This window comes from Jaculus jaculus, chromosome 10 (assembly GCF_020740685.1).
Source record: "Jaculus jaculus isolate mJacJac1 chromosome 10, mJacJac1.mat.Y.cur, whole genome shotgun sequence".
In the NCBI taxonomy this organism is placed as follows: Eukaryota; Metazoa; Chordata; class Mammalia; order Rodentia; family Dipodidae; genus Jaculus; species Jaculus jaculus.
The window spans coordinates 116,248,724-116,264,606 of NC_059111.1; the positions used below are offsets into that span (position 1 = coordinate 116,248,724).

At 50.9% G+C, this 15,883-nt stretch overlaps 1 protein-coding gene across 3 annotated transcripts in view; it reads left to right on the forward strand.

The window, feature by feature from the left end:
- Prkag2 (protein kinase AMP-activated non-catalytic subunit gamma 2) overlaps positions 1-15,883 on the forward strand; it is a 272,478-nt gene that overhangs the window by 200,287 nt on the left and 56,308 nt on the right. For all 3 annotated transcript variants that reach the window (XM_045160311.1, XM_045160312.1, XM_045160313.1), the window contains one exon: positions 3,521-3,590. In XM_045160311.1, coding sequence (XP_045016246.1) covers positions 3,521-3,590 — 70 coding nt within the window. The remainder of the gene's footprint in view (positions 1-3,520; positions 3,591-15,883) is intronic.

The following is a 15,883-nucleotide window of genomic DNA, read 5'->3' on the forward strand; positions in this document are numbered from 1 at the left end:
ATACAGACAGTAGTCGTTTGCTGGCTACGTGGTTCACAAGCATTTTCTTCCACTGACTAGTCATGCTCTCTAAATAGAGTCTTTCCAGGACCATTGTTCTTAATTTTAATGAGAATCAATTTATTGGGGTTTTCCCCCCTCTTATGGATAGTGTGTCTGGTCTAACTCTTTGCACAGTATGAGGTCCCAAAGATTTTCTATTTTCCCTAAAATTTTCAGTTTCACATTTTGTTTTTAAGTCCTATTGGAGCTGGTTTTTGGACAAGATGGGAGGCTTAAACTGAGGTGGGTTTTGTTTTTGTGTGTTTTGCCTTTTGTTAAGCAATTGTTCCAGCACCATTGCCTTTATGTTTTTACCAACAATTGATTTGGCTTATTTGCATATAGCTGCATGGGTCTATTTCTGGTTCTTTGTTTGTTTGTTTTGGTTTTGGTTTTGGTTTTGCTTTTGTTTTTTTTTGAGGTAGGGTCTCACTCAAGTCCAGGCTGACCTGGAATTCACTATGTAGTCTCAGGGTGGCCTTGAACTCACAGTGATCCTCGTACCTCTGCCTCCCCAGTGCTGGGATTAAAGGCGTGGGCCACCACACCTGGCTCTGTTTCTTTTTCTGTGGATGCGTACGTGCATGCATGTGTGCATGGTGTATGCATGGATATGTGTCCTTGCAGCACCCCAGGTACTCCCCTGGGGCGGGGTGGGGTGCTCTCTCCTCTGTGTGGCTGATGCGGACACTTGAGTGGTCTGTTTGAGCTGGAGTCTCTAACTGATTCCTGAGCTTGCTGTTTTTTTCCCATGATGTCAGGTGACTCTCAATTTCTGGTTCTCTGCTCTCCCGGCCCCAGCTGTTTAACATAGGTTCTAGAAATTTGAACCTGGGCAGTCTCCAGTCCCTCAGCCCTCAAATGCCAGCCCCTATTTCTGGATCTGCCACTATCCAGTCTTGATTACAACAGCTATGGTAAGCTTTCATTCTAATTTTTCAAGATTATTTTAAGTAGTCTAGAATTTGTATCTTTCCATATAAATTTTATATTGTTTATTTTTCTTTGGTTTTTTGGAGGCAGGATTTTGCTGTAGCCAAGGTTGACCTGGAATTCACAATGTAGTCCCAGGCTGGCCTCGAACTCATGACGATCCTCCTACCCTGCCTCCCAAGTGCAGGACTTAAAGGCATGCACCACCACACTTGGCTAAATTTTATTTTTTTAAATATTTTAATTATTTGCAAGAAACTGAGACAGAGAGTGAGAGTATGGAGGGGGGACACACCAGGGCCTCCTGCCAGTGCAAACAAACACCAGACATATTTGCCACTTTATGCATCTGGCTTTATGTGGGCACTGGGGAATCAAACCCAGGCCATCAGGTGTTGCAACCACTGAGCCATCTCTCCAGCCCTCCATATAAATTTTTAAATAAGCTTATTTGTATCTACAAAAACAAAACAATTTAGGATGTTCACAGGGATTACAAGAAACCAAGTGCAATTGAGGATAACTGGCATATTTTAGATGTCTTCTAATCCCACTGATGAAAGTGGGATGCCTGTTCACTGATTCATTTTTATCCATATTTTGGAGTTTTTAAGTATATAAACTCTGTATGTTTTTTTTAAGTTTATCCTTAAGCATTCTATTTGCAGATATTGTAAACAATATTGTCTTTATATCAGCTTCCCGAGAGGTGGGATAAGGGGACCCATAGAGGCAGGCCACCCAGGCTGGGGATGGGCTACCCCCTAGGGCATTAGTTTTTACTTTGTTACTGTACAAAATATAGTTGGTTTCTGTGTGTTCTCTCTAGCCTATGGCCTTGCTGAACTTACTAGTACTAAGAAGTTGGTTTGATTATGCATTCTTTGGAATTTTCTATATGAAGAACCTATCATTTATATGGTTTTATTTCTTCCTTTCAAATCTGTATTCCCTTTCCTTGTCTTATTGCAGTGTCTAGAACTTTCAGTACTTGGTTGCCTAAGGTGAGTGGGAGCAGACATCCTTGACTTGCTCCTGAACTTAGAAAGTATTCAGTCTTTCATTATGAAACATGATGTGAGCCCGCAAAACATCTTACCAAAACTATAGTCTTTGTTTTGGGGGAAGAGGTGGGTGTTTTGTTTGTCGTTTCGAGGTACGGTGTCTCCCTAGCCCAGGCTGACATGGAATTCACTATGTAGTCTCAGGGTGGCCTTGAACTCAGTCATCCTCCTACCTCTGCCTCTTGAGCGCTGGCTTTTGTTTTTCTCTTCCGGCAAGAGAGGGAAGTGTGCGATTTAGAGATTGTGCCCCCTGAGGTGACAAAGGAGGTGTCAGTACTTCCTGCCTGGGGCTGAGCTTGCAAGAATAAAAAGACAAGTGGCTTTCAAGAGGGTGGGGCCCCTGGCGGCCCTAATCAGCGCCAACCTCACTCGCAAAGCCTCGCTGACTGCAGCCGCTCCCGGCCTGGCAGGCGGGCGGGCGGGCAGCCCTCAGGCTCTGGGCCTGCAGCAGCTGCCAGCATCGCCGCCTGCCAGCCCGGGGTTGGCAGGGAGTGTGTCTCAGATACCCAAATCCAGGGCGACAGGAGCGCCCGAGCCCAGATTTAGCTGGTGTGAACTTTTGGCGAGCAGCTCCCCGCAAAGAGCCGAGAGCGGGGCTCGAGGTGCAGCCAACGCTAACGCGCGACCACGAGCAGATAGCTGCCTTTTAAGGACCCGGGCACGGGCAGTTGAGTGTAAAGATCGGAAGAGGAAAAAGAAAGGCAAAAGCTGTCGCCCATCCCCACGCGGGCCCGGCCCAGCCGCGCCCACACCTGCCGGCGGGAGGGCGGAAGGCGAGTAGGTGCGCGGGCGGGCGCCGGGAGCGGCGCGGGCGGGCGCGCGGGCTCAGAGAGTGGCACGGGCGGGCGGGCGGCAGGAGCGGCGCGGGCGGGCGCAGGGGGGACGCGCGGGCGGGTGCTGGGAGCGGCGCGGGCGGGCGCAGGGGGGACGCGCGGGCGGGCGCTGGGAGCGGCGCGGGCGGGCGCAGGGGGACGCGCGGGCGGGCGCTGGGAGTGGCGCGGGCGGGCGCAGGGGGACGCGCGGGCGGGCGCAGGGGGGACGCGCGGGCGGGCGCTGGGAGTGGCGCGGGCGGGCGCAGGGGGACGCGCGGGCGGGTGCTGGGAGCGGCGCGGGCGGGCGCAGGGGGACGCGCGGGCGGGCGCTGGGAGCGGCGCGGGCGGGCGCAGGGGACGCGCTGCGGCGCGGCTCCCCTTCCCACGCTTCCTCTCGGGCCGTACCAAAGGCGTACGGGCGCGGGGGGGGAGGGGAGCGTGCCACTCGCAGGCCCCACCTGCGGTGGGCGGTGGCGGGGCCTCGGGCGGGGAGGCCGCGCCGCGCGCTCCGCCCCGGCCCCTCCGCCTGCGTCCCCCCCGCCGGCCGCAAGCCCCTCCTCCCGGCGAGCGGAGCGAGGCCCGAGCGCTGGCCGGCCGCGAGCTCGGCGGCCGTGGACGAGCGCCGCGGCCCATGCTGACCCGTGTCCTCCTCCTCCTCCTCCCCCTCAGGCGGCGCTGGCGGCGGCCCCGGGACCCGCGGAAGCCGGCATGCTGGAGAAGCTGGAGTTCGAGGAGGAAGGTGAGTGCGCGCCCGCCCGCCCGCCCGCACATCCCGGGCGCGCTCCGGACCCCGCGGGCTGCGCTGCGCTGCGGCGCCGGGCCGGGCTCCCGCGCTCCCCGGCCGGGGCCTTTTGTCCTCGCCGCCCGGGGCCCCGCCGGTGCACGTCCCCGCGCGCCCCGGGAAGCCCCCGGCCACCCCGGGGATGCCTCCACTAGGGTGTGTCCGTCTGTCCGTCTGCCTGTCGGTCTTTTTCAATGGGGAAAGTTAAATCGGCCAACCCGAAGCGGGCGGTTGAGTTCCGGGGACCCTCTGTCTCCCCCTGTCATTGCTGTCACCCTCTCCTCTCGCGCAGGGTTGCTCCTTCCTGTCCTATTTTCTTCGTGTCTCTTCTTACAGGTGAATAACCCGGATCTTATTTTTGAGGCTGTTAACATTTAAAGGGGATGGCTTGTCCTTTTTGATTCTATTTTATTTTTTTTAAATGTTACCGGGTGAGCTCGAAGTCGAAGGCGAACTTTATGTCTGCCTCTTGCCGAAGGGCCTCGTGCTCGCTCCTGCAATCCCATCATTTTATCCAGTGACTTCTCTTCCTCCACCCAGAGTGTTGAGAGGCCAAAGCTGGCCTGAGACTATGTGCCATGAGGATGATGTCCCTCGTGCCAACTTTTACTCCAGGGCCCTGTGCATTTATGATCGGACAGTCACTTGAGTAACCATGCACAGCCAGCTGGCAAGTGCTGTCTGATGGCACCGGGCACTGCAGCACTTCACAGACACGCCGCCTTGAAGGTGACGATGCATCAGTAGAAATTGTCCTTAAAATCCTCCTTCATGTTCGTTGTTAGCAAATGTTGCATTTCCGAATTTTCCTGGGCCTCGTGTGTATCTTACTGAAAGACAACCCTGGTCTTCATTTGAATACACCTCCACATTTCCTTGATGTTACCGTATTGCATGGCAACACGCACGTACTGGCCACCATCCCACAGGGTGATGTGTGCAGTCTCTATTGAGACCGTGAATGTCCAGTCATAGGGGTTTTAAATGTTGGCTGGTTATAGTGGAACCTCAGTATGCTTGAAGATCCAGGCCTGGATTCACATCATCTCACTGCTTTCTTAACTTGCAGTCCCTCCCCTCTCCCCATCCAAGTGACTTGGCTTCTCTGTGTCTTAGTTTCCACACTTATAAAATGGAATAATGTCTGGGTGTTTAGGAGATTAAATGGAACCATCTGCATCATGAAGCACTTTATAAATGTTTATTATTTGAGTGCCATTAACCATGTGCTAAATTCATGGACTTTTTAAGGTTTTTATTGCAGAAACTTAACACAAGAGATTCTTACCCAAACAGGTTTGGTGGCCTCTTTGCCCCCTCTTGAGATTTATTCATTTAACTGAGCTGCATTTCTTGCAGTAGGTATGCACTTTTTCAAATCTTTTGCATTGTTTCCGCCTTTGTCACAAATGCAAAGTGTTGATACTAAGCATCTGAGAAAGGCAATGTCCCCTTTTCACCCATCTATTTTTATCTGCATTGCCGTCATGACTTTAAAGCATACTGAATCCTACAAATAACCCTGTCAAACGTTTCTAGATGTTTAAGGAGGCATAATGCTAAACAATGACTTGGAAGCTGTTAGCCGAGCTGGAAGAGGGAATGGAGTTGGCGTGGTACTCCAAACGCTGCTTTGTTTCTTTGGAACTTGGAAGTTACTAGTCCGTGCGAAACTCAGAAGGAACAAACCAACCGACCAACCTGGAAATCAAGCAGATCCGTGCACTTACTTAAAGGAGCGGGGAGTCGTAGCAGTGAGACATGGCGTCCTGAGATACTCTTGAGCTGATGTATTAGTGATCCACGACCCAGGCAGCCGTCCTTAGGTCCTCTGCTGTCCTAGCGCCTCCTCCTTACCCAACTGATAATTTATGCTTTGACTTTTGGAGGCATGACTTAGGCAGCTACACATCTGTTCTATGTGAAAACACATGATAACTAACTGCTACTCTTGTTGCCAAGTATTTTTCTATCTTCTAATAGATTACAGCTCATACTGAAGTTGTTAGGTGCTACTCAAAGGCATTAGTGAAGTTGGGAGGAAAGTCTGAGCAGGAGAGAGACCTGCACTGTGTAGTGTTCCTCGGGTCATCCTTTGACTGGGTTGTGACATGAGCATGTGGTGTCATCCTTCGCCCGTCTCGCCCTCCCACCCCACCCCCACCCAGCCACCACGCTGACAGCAGGGATCTTTGTGGAGTTCAGCTTTGATGGCCTTACTGCCACACTGGACTCTGACACTTCTGTCTGTACACCGGGGTACGCGCCATCCTCGTAGTGCCTCTCTGTGCATAAGAATCTCCTGAGACCTCTGGAAAAGGCAGCCCCTATTCTGCAGGTGGGGGACGGGGCCTGTCACACTGTACCTTCTGATGGTTCACGGGCTTCTCTTTGAAGAGCGGGGCTCTGGGTCATGGGCTGGCAAATGCACAAAGGGCCAGGTAGTAAATGTTTGAGCCTTGTGGGCGATATGGTCTTGGACTCTGTCATAACGACTCAGTTTGCCTTTGTAGTAGGAAAGCAGCCCAAAGCCAAACACTGTAGGCAGGACTGGGCTGCAAGAAAACTTGGATTTACCAACCAGGCCAGGTGTGGCTCTTGGGCATAGCATGACAGCATCTGCGTCCTCTGTCCAATCTCTAAGGCTGTCCCCCTCAATTCCGTGTTGCCCCCCTCCCGATTCATGTGCTATCCCTGTACCTGCTCATAGGGCCGGTGGGCAGTAGGTACTCAACCATGTTTCCAGCATACCAGTGGCCACCTTAAATGCTGGGAGGAGTGGATGGTCCCAGGCCTGCGATACCATGAGAACAGTGCCTCCCTGGAGCCAGCAGTATTTTATGTACTTGCTGTTTGGATGGTCAAACTCTGGAGCTACTCATGTTTTTTGTGTGCTTAGGTTTATCTATATCACCTGGAACTTACTTTCTGCCTGGGACCCTGCGCTTGGCCACAGCCCTGACTGCTTGGGAACAGATCATCTTCTGGCAGTTCCATTCCGGGTTCTTCGACCCGCTAGGACCCTGGCACTAACTCACCATTTGCATGGCCTCTTTAAGACTCTTAGGTCTGCCCCTGTCTTCCCCTCCTGCCCTGCCCACTGGGGGAATTAGTGGAGGCTCAGGTTTAAGGTGACTTGCTGTCCAAGATGACCTCGCAGCTGTGACTGTACTTTGGCCCCACCCTCTTGTCACCCTCACTGTGTTTTTCACCCATCAAGGGTTTCCCAGACCTCAGTTCTACATGCTCTTGCTGTAGAAATCCTGGCTGACCAAGTCCACGGTGACCCAAAACAGGGACGAATGGGCCATTCTGCAGGAGCAGAAGCAATGTTTGTTAGTCCAGAATCTCAGAGTCTGCCCGTTGTGTAAGAAGTGGCCGTGTTTTCTTGGGTAGCCCATAAAGCCTCCTGAGGCTCTATTGTGACTTTTGTCTGCTAATCAAGGGGGCTGGAACTGGGTGATCTTCAGAGTGTCCAAGATCCACTATATTTAAAAAGTGAGCCCCCAAAAAAGTTATGCTCACTGATAAACATTTGTTCTCTGCTCGAAAGGAAATGCCCCAAAGTAAGCAAAGATGGGTTCTCAGTAGAGAACCATCTAGGGCATTTCAGTAGTCTGTCGCACACCACAGGGGCACAGGAGCGGAACACGGTTTATTTGTGAGACTGCATTTTTCGTGAGTAGGACAATAAAGGAAAACATACACAGGAGAAGGTTTTGCCTTGGGGAGAATTGCTTTTGGGGAGAGGGCTAACCTACAAGATTACCCCCCATCAGTTGGCTTTCAGAGCATCAGTCAGGATCTGCCCGCAGGTTTACAGCCTCTGGTGTGAGGGGTGCTGCCCTCTGGTGGTAGAGATAGCAAAGTGATAGGTTTGTGGTTTCAGCCTGGCAGCCTGCTGTCCCCACTTGTAGTAGTAGAAACTGGTGGTATCCCTGTCCCAACTCTGTCCTTCCCTGCTGAGTTGTGTTTTAATTTTGTTTATTGATTGGAGAGAGAGAGAGGGGTAGGTGTAGATAGAGAATGGGCGCTTCAGGGCCTCCAGCCGCTTCAGAGGAACTGCAGACGCATGCACCACCTTGTGCATCTGGTTTACATGGGTCCTGGAGAATTAAACCTGGGTCCTTAGGATTCGCAGGCAAGAACCCCATCTACTAAGCCATTTCTCCAGTCCCTCCTGCACACCCTAGGCAAGAGACATATCAGTTCTATGAAATATATGTAGTTAAACTTTTCCTGCATAACTGGCCCCAGATTTAACATATTACCATATTTTATTGGCTTTCATTTTATTGACTTGTTTTAGTACCTCTGAACCATTAAATGGTATCTTAACTATTTTTATTTATGTATTTATTTATTAATTTCTTTGACAGAGGAAGAGGGAGGGGGTGACAGAATGGGTGTGCCAGGGCCTCCAGCCACTGCAAATGAACTCCAGATGCTTGCATCTGGCTAACATGGATCCTGGGGAATCGAACCTGGGTCCTTTGGCTTTGCAGGCAAGTGCCTTAACCATTAAGCCATCTCTCCAGCCTTAAATGGTATATTCAAGTGGATACAGTACTTGTATGAGCCATTATTTGAATGGGGTTTACACTTCCCCGGATTTTTTGGGATGAAATCTTGGTCTTGACATAACAGTATGGAAATATGATGGATCTTCTAGAAGTGGGGCCTACTAAAGTGAGTTTTCGAGACACGCCCTTGGACAAGATAACATCACAGGTGTGGATTAGCTCTCTAAGGAGCATGTTGTTACGAAGGAACAAGCCTGACCCCTCTACACTCTTACTTACTGTCTGGCTGTGGGACCCCACTCCTTTGTGCACCAGCCTCCCAGGGACACCCTCTGCCGTGTAGTGATACAGTCAACAGATGCTTGTCAGATAACGGGTGCCATGCTATTTGGTTTTACCAGCCACAGAATCATGAGCCTGGTGAGCCTCCTAAGGCATTACCCAGCCTCTGGGACTCTTTTCTAGCAGTACAGATCACACTAAGACAGGCTGACCGGTTTGTCGCCTGTAAAGGAGTGACCCATGACCAGTTTCCACAAAGAGGAAAACGCATAGGAGGATGTGGGACTTGTCACCAGGACTTGCAAGTACCAGAACCTGGGCAGCATCTCCGGTCTCTAAGTGTGCATGACCTTCATTCTTGAACACTTCCTTGCCTTTTCATGGGCATGGTGGGAGCCCCCTCACTGTCCAGATGGAGCCCCGCCAGCCCACTTGCCAGAGTCCCCGTCCCGGGCTTGGCCACTGACACCTTCTGTTTCACCTGCAGATTGTAAGGAGGGGTTGCCGTCCAGCCTACAGCAGTGCTCGGTGCTTAGTGGGAACCTGGGAGCATTTTTGTATTTGTTTCTCCTATGACTGCCACAGTATGTGGCTTGTGTTGTGGTACTGTGCCTAATCCCCAAAGTGATGCTAAGAGGTAACTGTCCTGTGTCACCGAGGAGAGTCTAAGGAGGTAAGAGGCAGAATGCCCTTACCAAAGTAGCATGGCCAGCACAGTAGGCAGCCACATTCCAGACCCCTCACTCACACACACTGCCCTGAGCCCGTGCAGGCCAGCAGTGTGACGTCATCCCTTCAGAAAACCCTCGTCCCATTGGTCACCTCCTGCTCCTCCATCCTGGTCCCACCAACCTCCTCAGCTTGCTGAGGTCACCCACAGCTTTTCTTTCCTGAGATCCCATGGATGCGTGTCATCCCTCGCCCCTGTGAGCCCTGTCGGCATAGCTGCCCTCGGCCCTCTTCTCCAAACTCCTCCTGGCTTCAGCCAGTGCACACCTCCAGTACTTAACACCTGAGGATGGCCGGTGCACACCTCCAGTACTTAACGCCCTAGGATGGCCGGTGCACACCTCCAGGCAGGTGCCTAGCTGAGCCCACCCATCATTGTTCCAATTCAGCCTTCTTCCTATCCCCTCCTCCCTCTCTATTCTTTTGTACTCCTTCCTTGTTGGTTCTTTTTTTTTCACTCTTTTTAAATTTTTATTGATTTGGGGTTTTTTATTGACAGCTTCCATACCTTACAGACAATAAACCATGATAATTTCCTCCCCTCCCCCACTTTCCCCTTCACAAATCTACACTCCATCATATCCCCTCCCCTTCTCGATCAGTCTTTTATTTTGATGTCATCGTCTTTTCCCCCCATTATGAGGGTACTTTGTAGGTAGTGCCAGGCACTGCGAGGTCTGGGCGATTACATTATAAGCAGTCCTGCCTTTCCTTTGGCTCATACATCCTTTCCACCATCTCTTTTGCAATAGACCCTGAGCCTTAGAAAGTATGATAGAGATGGTTCAGTGCTGAGCACTCCTCTGTCACTTCTCAGCACCATGGTGCCTTCTGAGTCATCCCAGTGGTCACTGCAGTTTGAAGAGAAGCTTTGCTAACCAAAAGTGAGAGTAGCATTAAAATATTGGTATGAACATTAAGTAAAGTGCTTACAGGGCAGTTTGGTGGGCATAATGTATGCATTTAGCCAGACAAGTGCAGGCATTGCACCCCTAAAGCTCATGACCTCCCCCACTAGGCTTTTGAGGAGCTTTTCAGTTGCCACCCTGGTGTGATGAATGCCACCACCTCCACCCAGTGCTTTAAGAGAAGGGCGTTTGGCTTGCCTCTCTTACCCGCATTCTCTTGAGGTTGCTTTGTCAGCACCATCTCTCAGCCTTCCTCATCTTTCTGGTGGGTTCTCTCCAGCCCCACTGTGCCCCTCCAGCCCTGCCTGCAAGCCCTGCACCGTTGTAGGCAGGGGTCTGGATTTCCTAGCCTGCCCTCTGGTGCCCCGTCTTGTATGTCCTGCCTTGCCCACCTCCCTCTTCCTGCTGGCACTCTCCCTCAGGCTCTCCAGCCTTCTGCCTGCCTGCGCCAGGCTGATCCATCCGCTGTCCCTGGCCACAGAGAAATGGATGTCTCTGTGTTTCTGTCATTATGTCACAAGCTCTGTGAGGACGGAGACAGACACGGACCGCTTACCAGGTCCTGAAGACACCATGATGGCTGAGGCCTGGCTTTCCTGAGTGTCACTGACACAGGCCCCGTGTCCTTCAGGGGGCTAATGTTTCTTGTGGGTAAAGGGACCATGCAGAGCCATGGCAGGGCAGCAGAAGGCATTGGCATCTCCGAGGGGCAAAGCATTTCCACCGTGTGATGCATGGGTCAGAGGGAAGCACTTGCAGGTCTGTCATGGCCGTGAGTGCTTCTGTGCCAAGGGACGGGAAAGGGAGTACCATGTGTCTGTGATGATGAAAGGAGAGAGCACAGAGGGAAACGAATGTGGACATCTGTGGGCACCGCTGGTGCCTGTACCTATGGGCATCTGTGGGCAAAGTTGGTGACCCGTCGTTGGCATGTGCCTCCGTTGCTGAGGAGTAGCCAGCAGAAGGCTGGCGTTACCCTCACTCGCCGCTGAAGAGTCAGGAAGGTGGTTCATGCCTGCGATCCTGGAATGCAGAGGGGCACCAGAGGTTCAAGGGCAGCTGGGATAGGCTGCCCCATGAGCTCCAGGCTAGCGTGGGTCACCAGGTGAGACCCTGTTTCAAATAACCAAGAGAAGAGAAAATTCTGGCTCAGGAGGATGGTAATATGGAGAAATGCAATGGTCTTGCCAATCATTTCCTGGCACTCAGCTCCTAAAATCCTTGGGATCTTCCAAGTGATGTATCATTTTGTGTGCCAATGTTGACTGCTGTCTGGCTGCTCCCAGGTAGCTTCAGGATGAGGCTGGTCACCCAAATGACTCAGGCAGCACAGGAGGATTGGGACTTTTAGAGCCATTTGCAGCCTCTGGGGAAGTAGCCTCAGGTTCACCCGTGGTGGCCTATAATCTAATTAGTCCTGCATAGGTAATGCTTAAAACCTCAAAGATGAGCTCCAGAGAGCCACCTGTGGGAGGTTAGTGGGAGCTCTGCACATCCTCCTCTGTGCCCTATGTGATGAACCTGACACACCTTTCCCTGAGGCCTGGGCCACTGGAGCACAGTGATGGTGCCCAGGGAAGGTCACAGGAACCTCCATTTACAGCCAGTCAGTAAGGAGTTCCAGAGGCCCTCCCTCGCAGCCAGGCTCGGAAGTGGACGGGGGTCTTGGGCCTAGTCCTGTAATCATGGGATCTGACGCCTCTGCACATAGACAAAGTGGGAACTGAACTGAATTCGAGGACTGTCAGCAGGTGTCTCGTAGACAGGAAGCATGGCACGCTTGGTGTGCATGTGCAGGCTCGGGAACGATGGGATTCCACCCCCACTTGGTCACAAGAGGAAAGCAGGGGGGAACAGAAAAGGAGTTTGCTTTTCCTTTTACAAAAGGATTAATTTGTTGAAGGTCACAAGAAAAGTAATGACAATTCTCAATTAAGTGTTCTCTAGAGGAACAGACTGATAAAAATGAATATATGGCAGGGCGTGGTGGCACACACCTTTAACCTCAGCTCTTGGGAGTCAGAGGTAGGGGATTGCTATGAGCTCAAGGCTAGCCTGGAACTACAGACTGAGTTCAAGGTCGGCCTGGTTTAAAGTGGGACACTGCCTTAAAAAAAAATGAATCCATATTATAAAGGGGTTTCATTAGATTGGTTTACATGACACAGCCTGGGTAGCCCAACAATGGCTGTCTGCCAGCAGGAGAGTCTGAGAACCAGGTGACTACTCAGTCCGTAGACTCCATGCCTCAGCAGTGGCAGTCCCTGTCTCTCACCTGAAACCTGGAGGATTCCTGGAGAACCTGGTCTTGGGTCTCTGCTCAAAAGCTGATGGCAAAAAAAAAAAAAAAAGGGCTGGAGAGATGGCATAGCGGTTAAGCGCTTGCCTGTGAAGCCTAAGGACCCCGGTTCGAGGCTCGGTTCCCCAGGTCCCACGTTAGCCAGATGCACAAGGGGGCGCACGTGTCTGGAGTTTGTTTGCAGAGGCTGGAAGCCCTGGCGCGCCCATTCTCCCTCTCTCCCTCTATCTGTCTTTCTCTCTGTGTCTGTCGCTCTCAAATAAATAAATAAAAATTTAAAAAAAAAAAAGCTGATGGCGCTGGGTTTCTCATGTCAACCGAGGTGGTTAGCAACGAGGTAGATGTCCTCACCAGCAAGAAGCAAAGGCTATCAGACAAAAAGGGGTGCTGTTTCCTGGAACGTGTTTGCATGTGGCCCATGACTGATAGGAAGGGCTGCCTACCCTGGGAGGGTCTGCCACCTACCCTCTTGGCTAATCCTCCAGGAAATGCCCTCATAGACTTGCCCAGAGGCATGACTCTCACTTGGTTTCTGAGCCCGTCAAGTTGACAGTTGAGAATAACCATTACAGTGCCCGCATGCCCTGCCCTCCTTCCGCTTCTTCCCCTGTTGCACTTGAGTCCTCGAGTCGCCCCATGAGAACAGACTGGCGCGCGGCTTCCTGAGCCTGAGAGCTGACGGGCTTGCTGCCCATGCCTCGTTGGAATGACTGCACATGGCTTTCCCATATCTTGATTTGAAATATTCTTAAACAGAGCTCTCACCTGTCGTAAGAATCGTGGCATGCTGCATTGGAGACAGCCAGCACACCCATCACAGAGAGCCACTGCTGACCCCCTAGGTGTGCATACATCTCTGAATGTGCATTGAGACCCTGGCAAACGGGAATGTTCAGCTGGAATGAGAGTGACCCTCTGTCATTGCCAAGCTGCAGCACACTTGTCTGGGCTCCTGAGGACTTGGCTAAGCACCCGCTGTAGATGAATTGGCCGAATTGATCAGGCACCCTCAGGTGGTTTGCTGGATGTATTCATTTATCTCTCTTCCCCTAAAATCTCCTCAAATGACAGAAATCAATTATATCAAATATAACTGTTGTCCTGCTCAGTAAAAATAAAGCTTAATTCTTGGGGGAGGCAATAACATAAGCAAGCCTTGGTCAGGAGCATTCAAGAAAAAATGTGAAACAAGAAGAAACAAGTGAAAGAGCAACCATCAGTGTGGTGGTTTGATTCAGGTGTCTCCCATAAACTCAGGTGTTCTGAATACTAGGTTCCCAGCTGATGGAGATTTGGGAATTAACGCCTCCTGAAGGCAGTGTATTATTGGGGGGCAGGCTTATGGGTGTTATAGCCAGTGTCCCCTTGCCAGTGTTTGGCACATTCCCCTGTTCCTGTTGTCCCATCTGATGTTGGCCAGGAGGTGATGTCCACCCTGTGCTCATGCCATCATTTTTCCCTGCCGTTGTGGCACTTCCCCTTGAGTCTATAAGCCAAAATAACCCCCCCCCCCACACACACACACACAAGCTGCTGTTGGTCAGGTGACTTCTGGCAGCAATGCTCACCTGACTGCAACAATCAGAAATAAAAGAGGCTTCGTAACTGTAATCAGACTTTCAGAATAATATTACAGGAAGGAAAAAGTGGAATTACAGCAATAAGTTTTAAAACTTTTCCAATCTTTTTTTTAATAGAACTTTAAAAAATCTGTATGTTATTTATTTGAAGGGGGAGAGAAAAATGGCATGTCAGGGCCTCCAGCCACTGCAAACGAAGTCCAGATGCACATGCCAACTCGCCTTCAAGTGCTGGGATTGCAAGCATACACCACCATGCCTTGCTTTGCCTCAGTCTTGACTGTCCTTTCCTTTCTGACCTAATCACTATTGCTGCCCAGCCTCTTATTTAGGTCTTCTACATTCAGCTCAGCACATGCACATGCATGCACGCATGCACACACACACATGCACACACAACCAGATGCAAAGACATAGGAAGGAATATCCTGATAGTTTAAACTTCTGATTTTATTTGTTTAAGAGAGAAAAAAACAAATAGAGACAATGGTCACGCCAGGGCCTTGAGCCACTGCAGATGAACTCCAAATATATGTGTTCCTTGTGCATCTGGCTTACATAGGTCCTGGAGAATTGAACTTAGGTCCTTGGGCTTCACAGGCAAGTGTCCTAACCGCTAAGCCATCTCTCCAGCCCCAACATCCTGAAACTTTAAAAGTCCTGTACTTACATTTAAGATTTGCCTTTGTTAATGTTCATAGTTCTAAGTATATTAGAAAACCTTCCATGGAAACACTGGATCTTTTCCACATACACTTAACATCCATCTGTGCGCTGGTCATGGCTCTGTAGCAGAGCTCTTGGCCCTGTCTTCCATCCTTAGCCTGAAACAGAGCGACAAGGACAGGTAGAAAGAGAAGAGGAAGTGGGGGGGGGAGAAGGGGGGGGAATCCATCATTAATGAATCCTGTCATGTGTCTGTGGCCGTTTTTATAGCTAAGTTGAAAAGACACTGTAGCCTACCAAGGTCTCTATGGACAGGAGACTGAGCAGCAGCCTGAGTGACACCTCATTCAAGGTGGGGCCAGGATAAGTGGCACCACGGTGTGTGGTGTGACGGGCTGTCCTGTGGGTGAGACTAGATCTGTGCTTGTCACCTCACTTCTCAGCAGCTGTGTCTGAAGAGATCAGGATGGGCTCAGGGAGCAGGGATGGGTGCTCAGGGAATAGCCGAGGGGGCCAGGTGTGCCCTCAGAGGTCCCCCCCCCCCCCCGTTACAAGCTTGTCCTTTACATTGACCTCAGCCATCTGAAAGGCAGTGCGCCTGAGCCCAGGAGACATAGGGTAGCCCTTCTTCTAGATTAAGCATGCATTCCCAGAACAGGACTGGAAGAGTGGTGGAACTTGAGCCTGAACAGGCCCTGAGTCTCACAACCTCTGCCCCTCTCACGCTGGTGCCCCCATTGTGAGAGGACAAGTGAGCAGACGATGCTGACATCTGGTTGGTGATAGACTCATAGTAGTGGTCATCTCTACAAACAAGACATCCTGAACTGATCACTGTCAGGCAGACCACCCTGCTCTTACTGTGAGGGACACTAGTTAAGTGTCTCCTGCTGTCACACTGGTGTCTTTCCCGTGGTTTTTTGGTGTCTTTGCTTGTGGCTATTGATCCTCTTCGTTTTCATACAGTTAAGACTAGAAAGATCAAGCAGTCCACACTTTTTGTCATTTCCCTCTAAATTCAAAATTTATGGAAGTAGGTTTAAAAAAATAACTTATGCCGGGTGTGGTGGCACACACCTTTAATCCCAGCACTCGGGAGGCAGAGGTAGAATTGCCGTGAGTTCAAGGCCAGCCTGAGACTACATAGTGAATTCCAGGTCAGCCTGGGCCAGAGTGAGACCCTACCTCAAAAAGCCAAAAACAAAAAAAAAAAAAACTTAAAATAAATAAAATATAAAAAGTACAAATTTTTAAAAATAAAAAA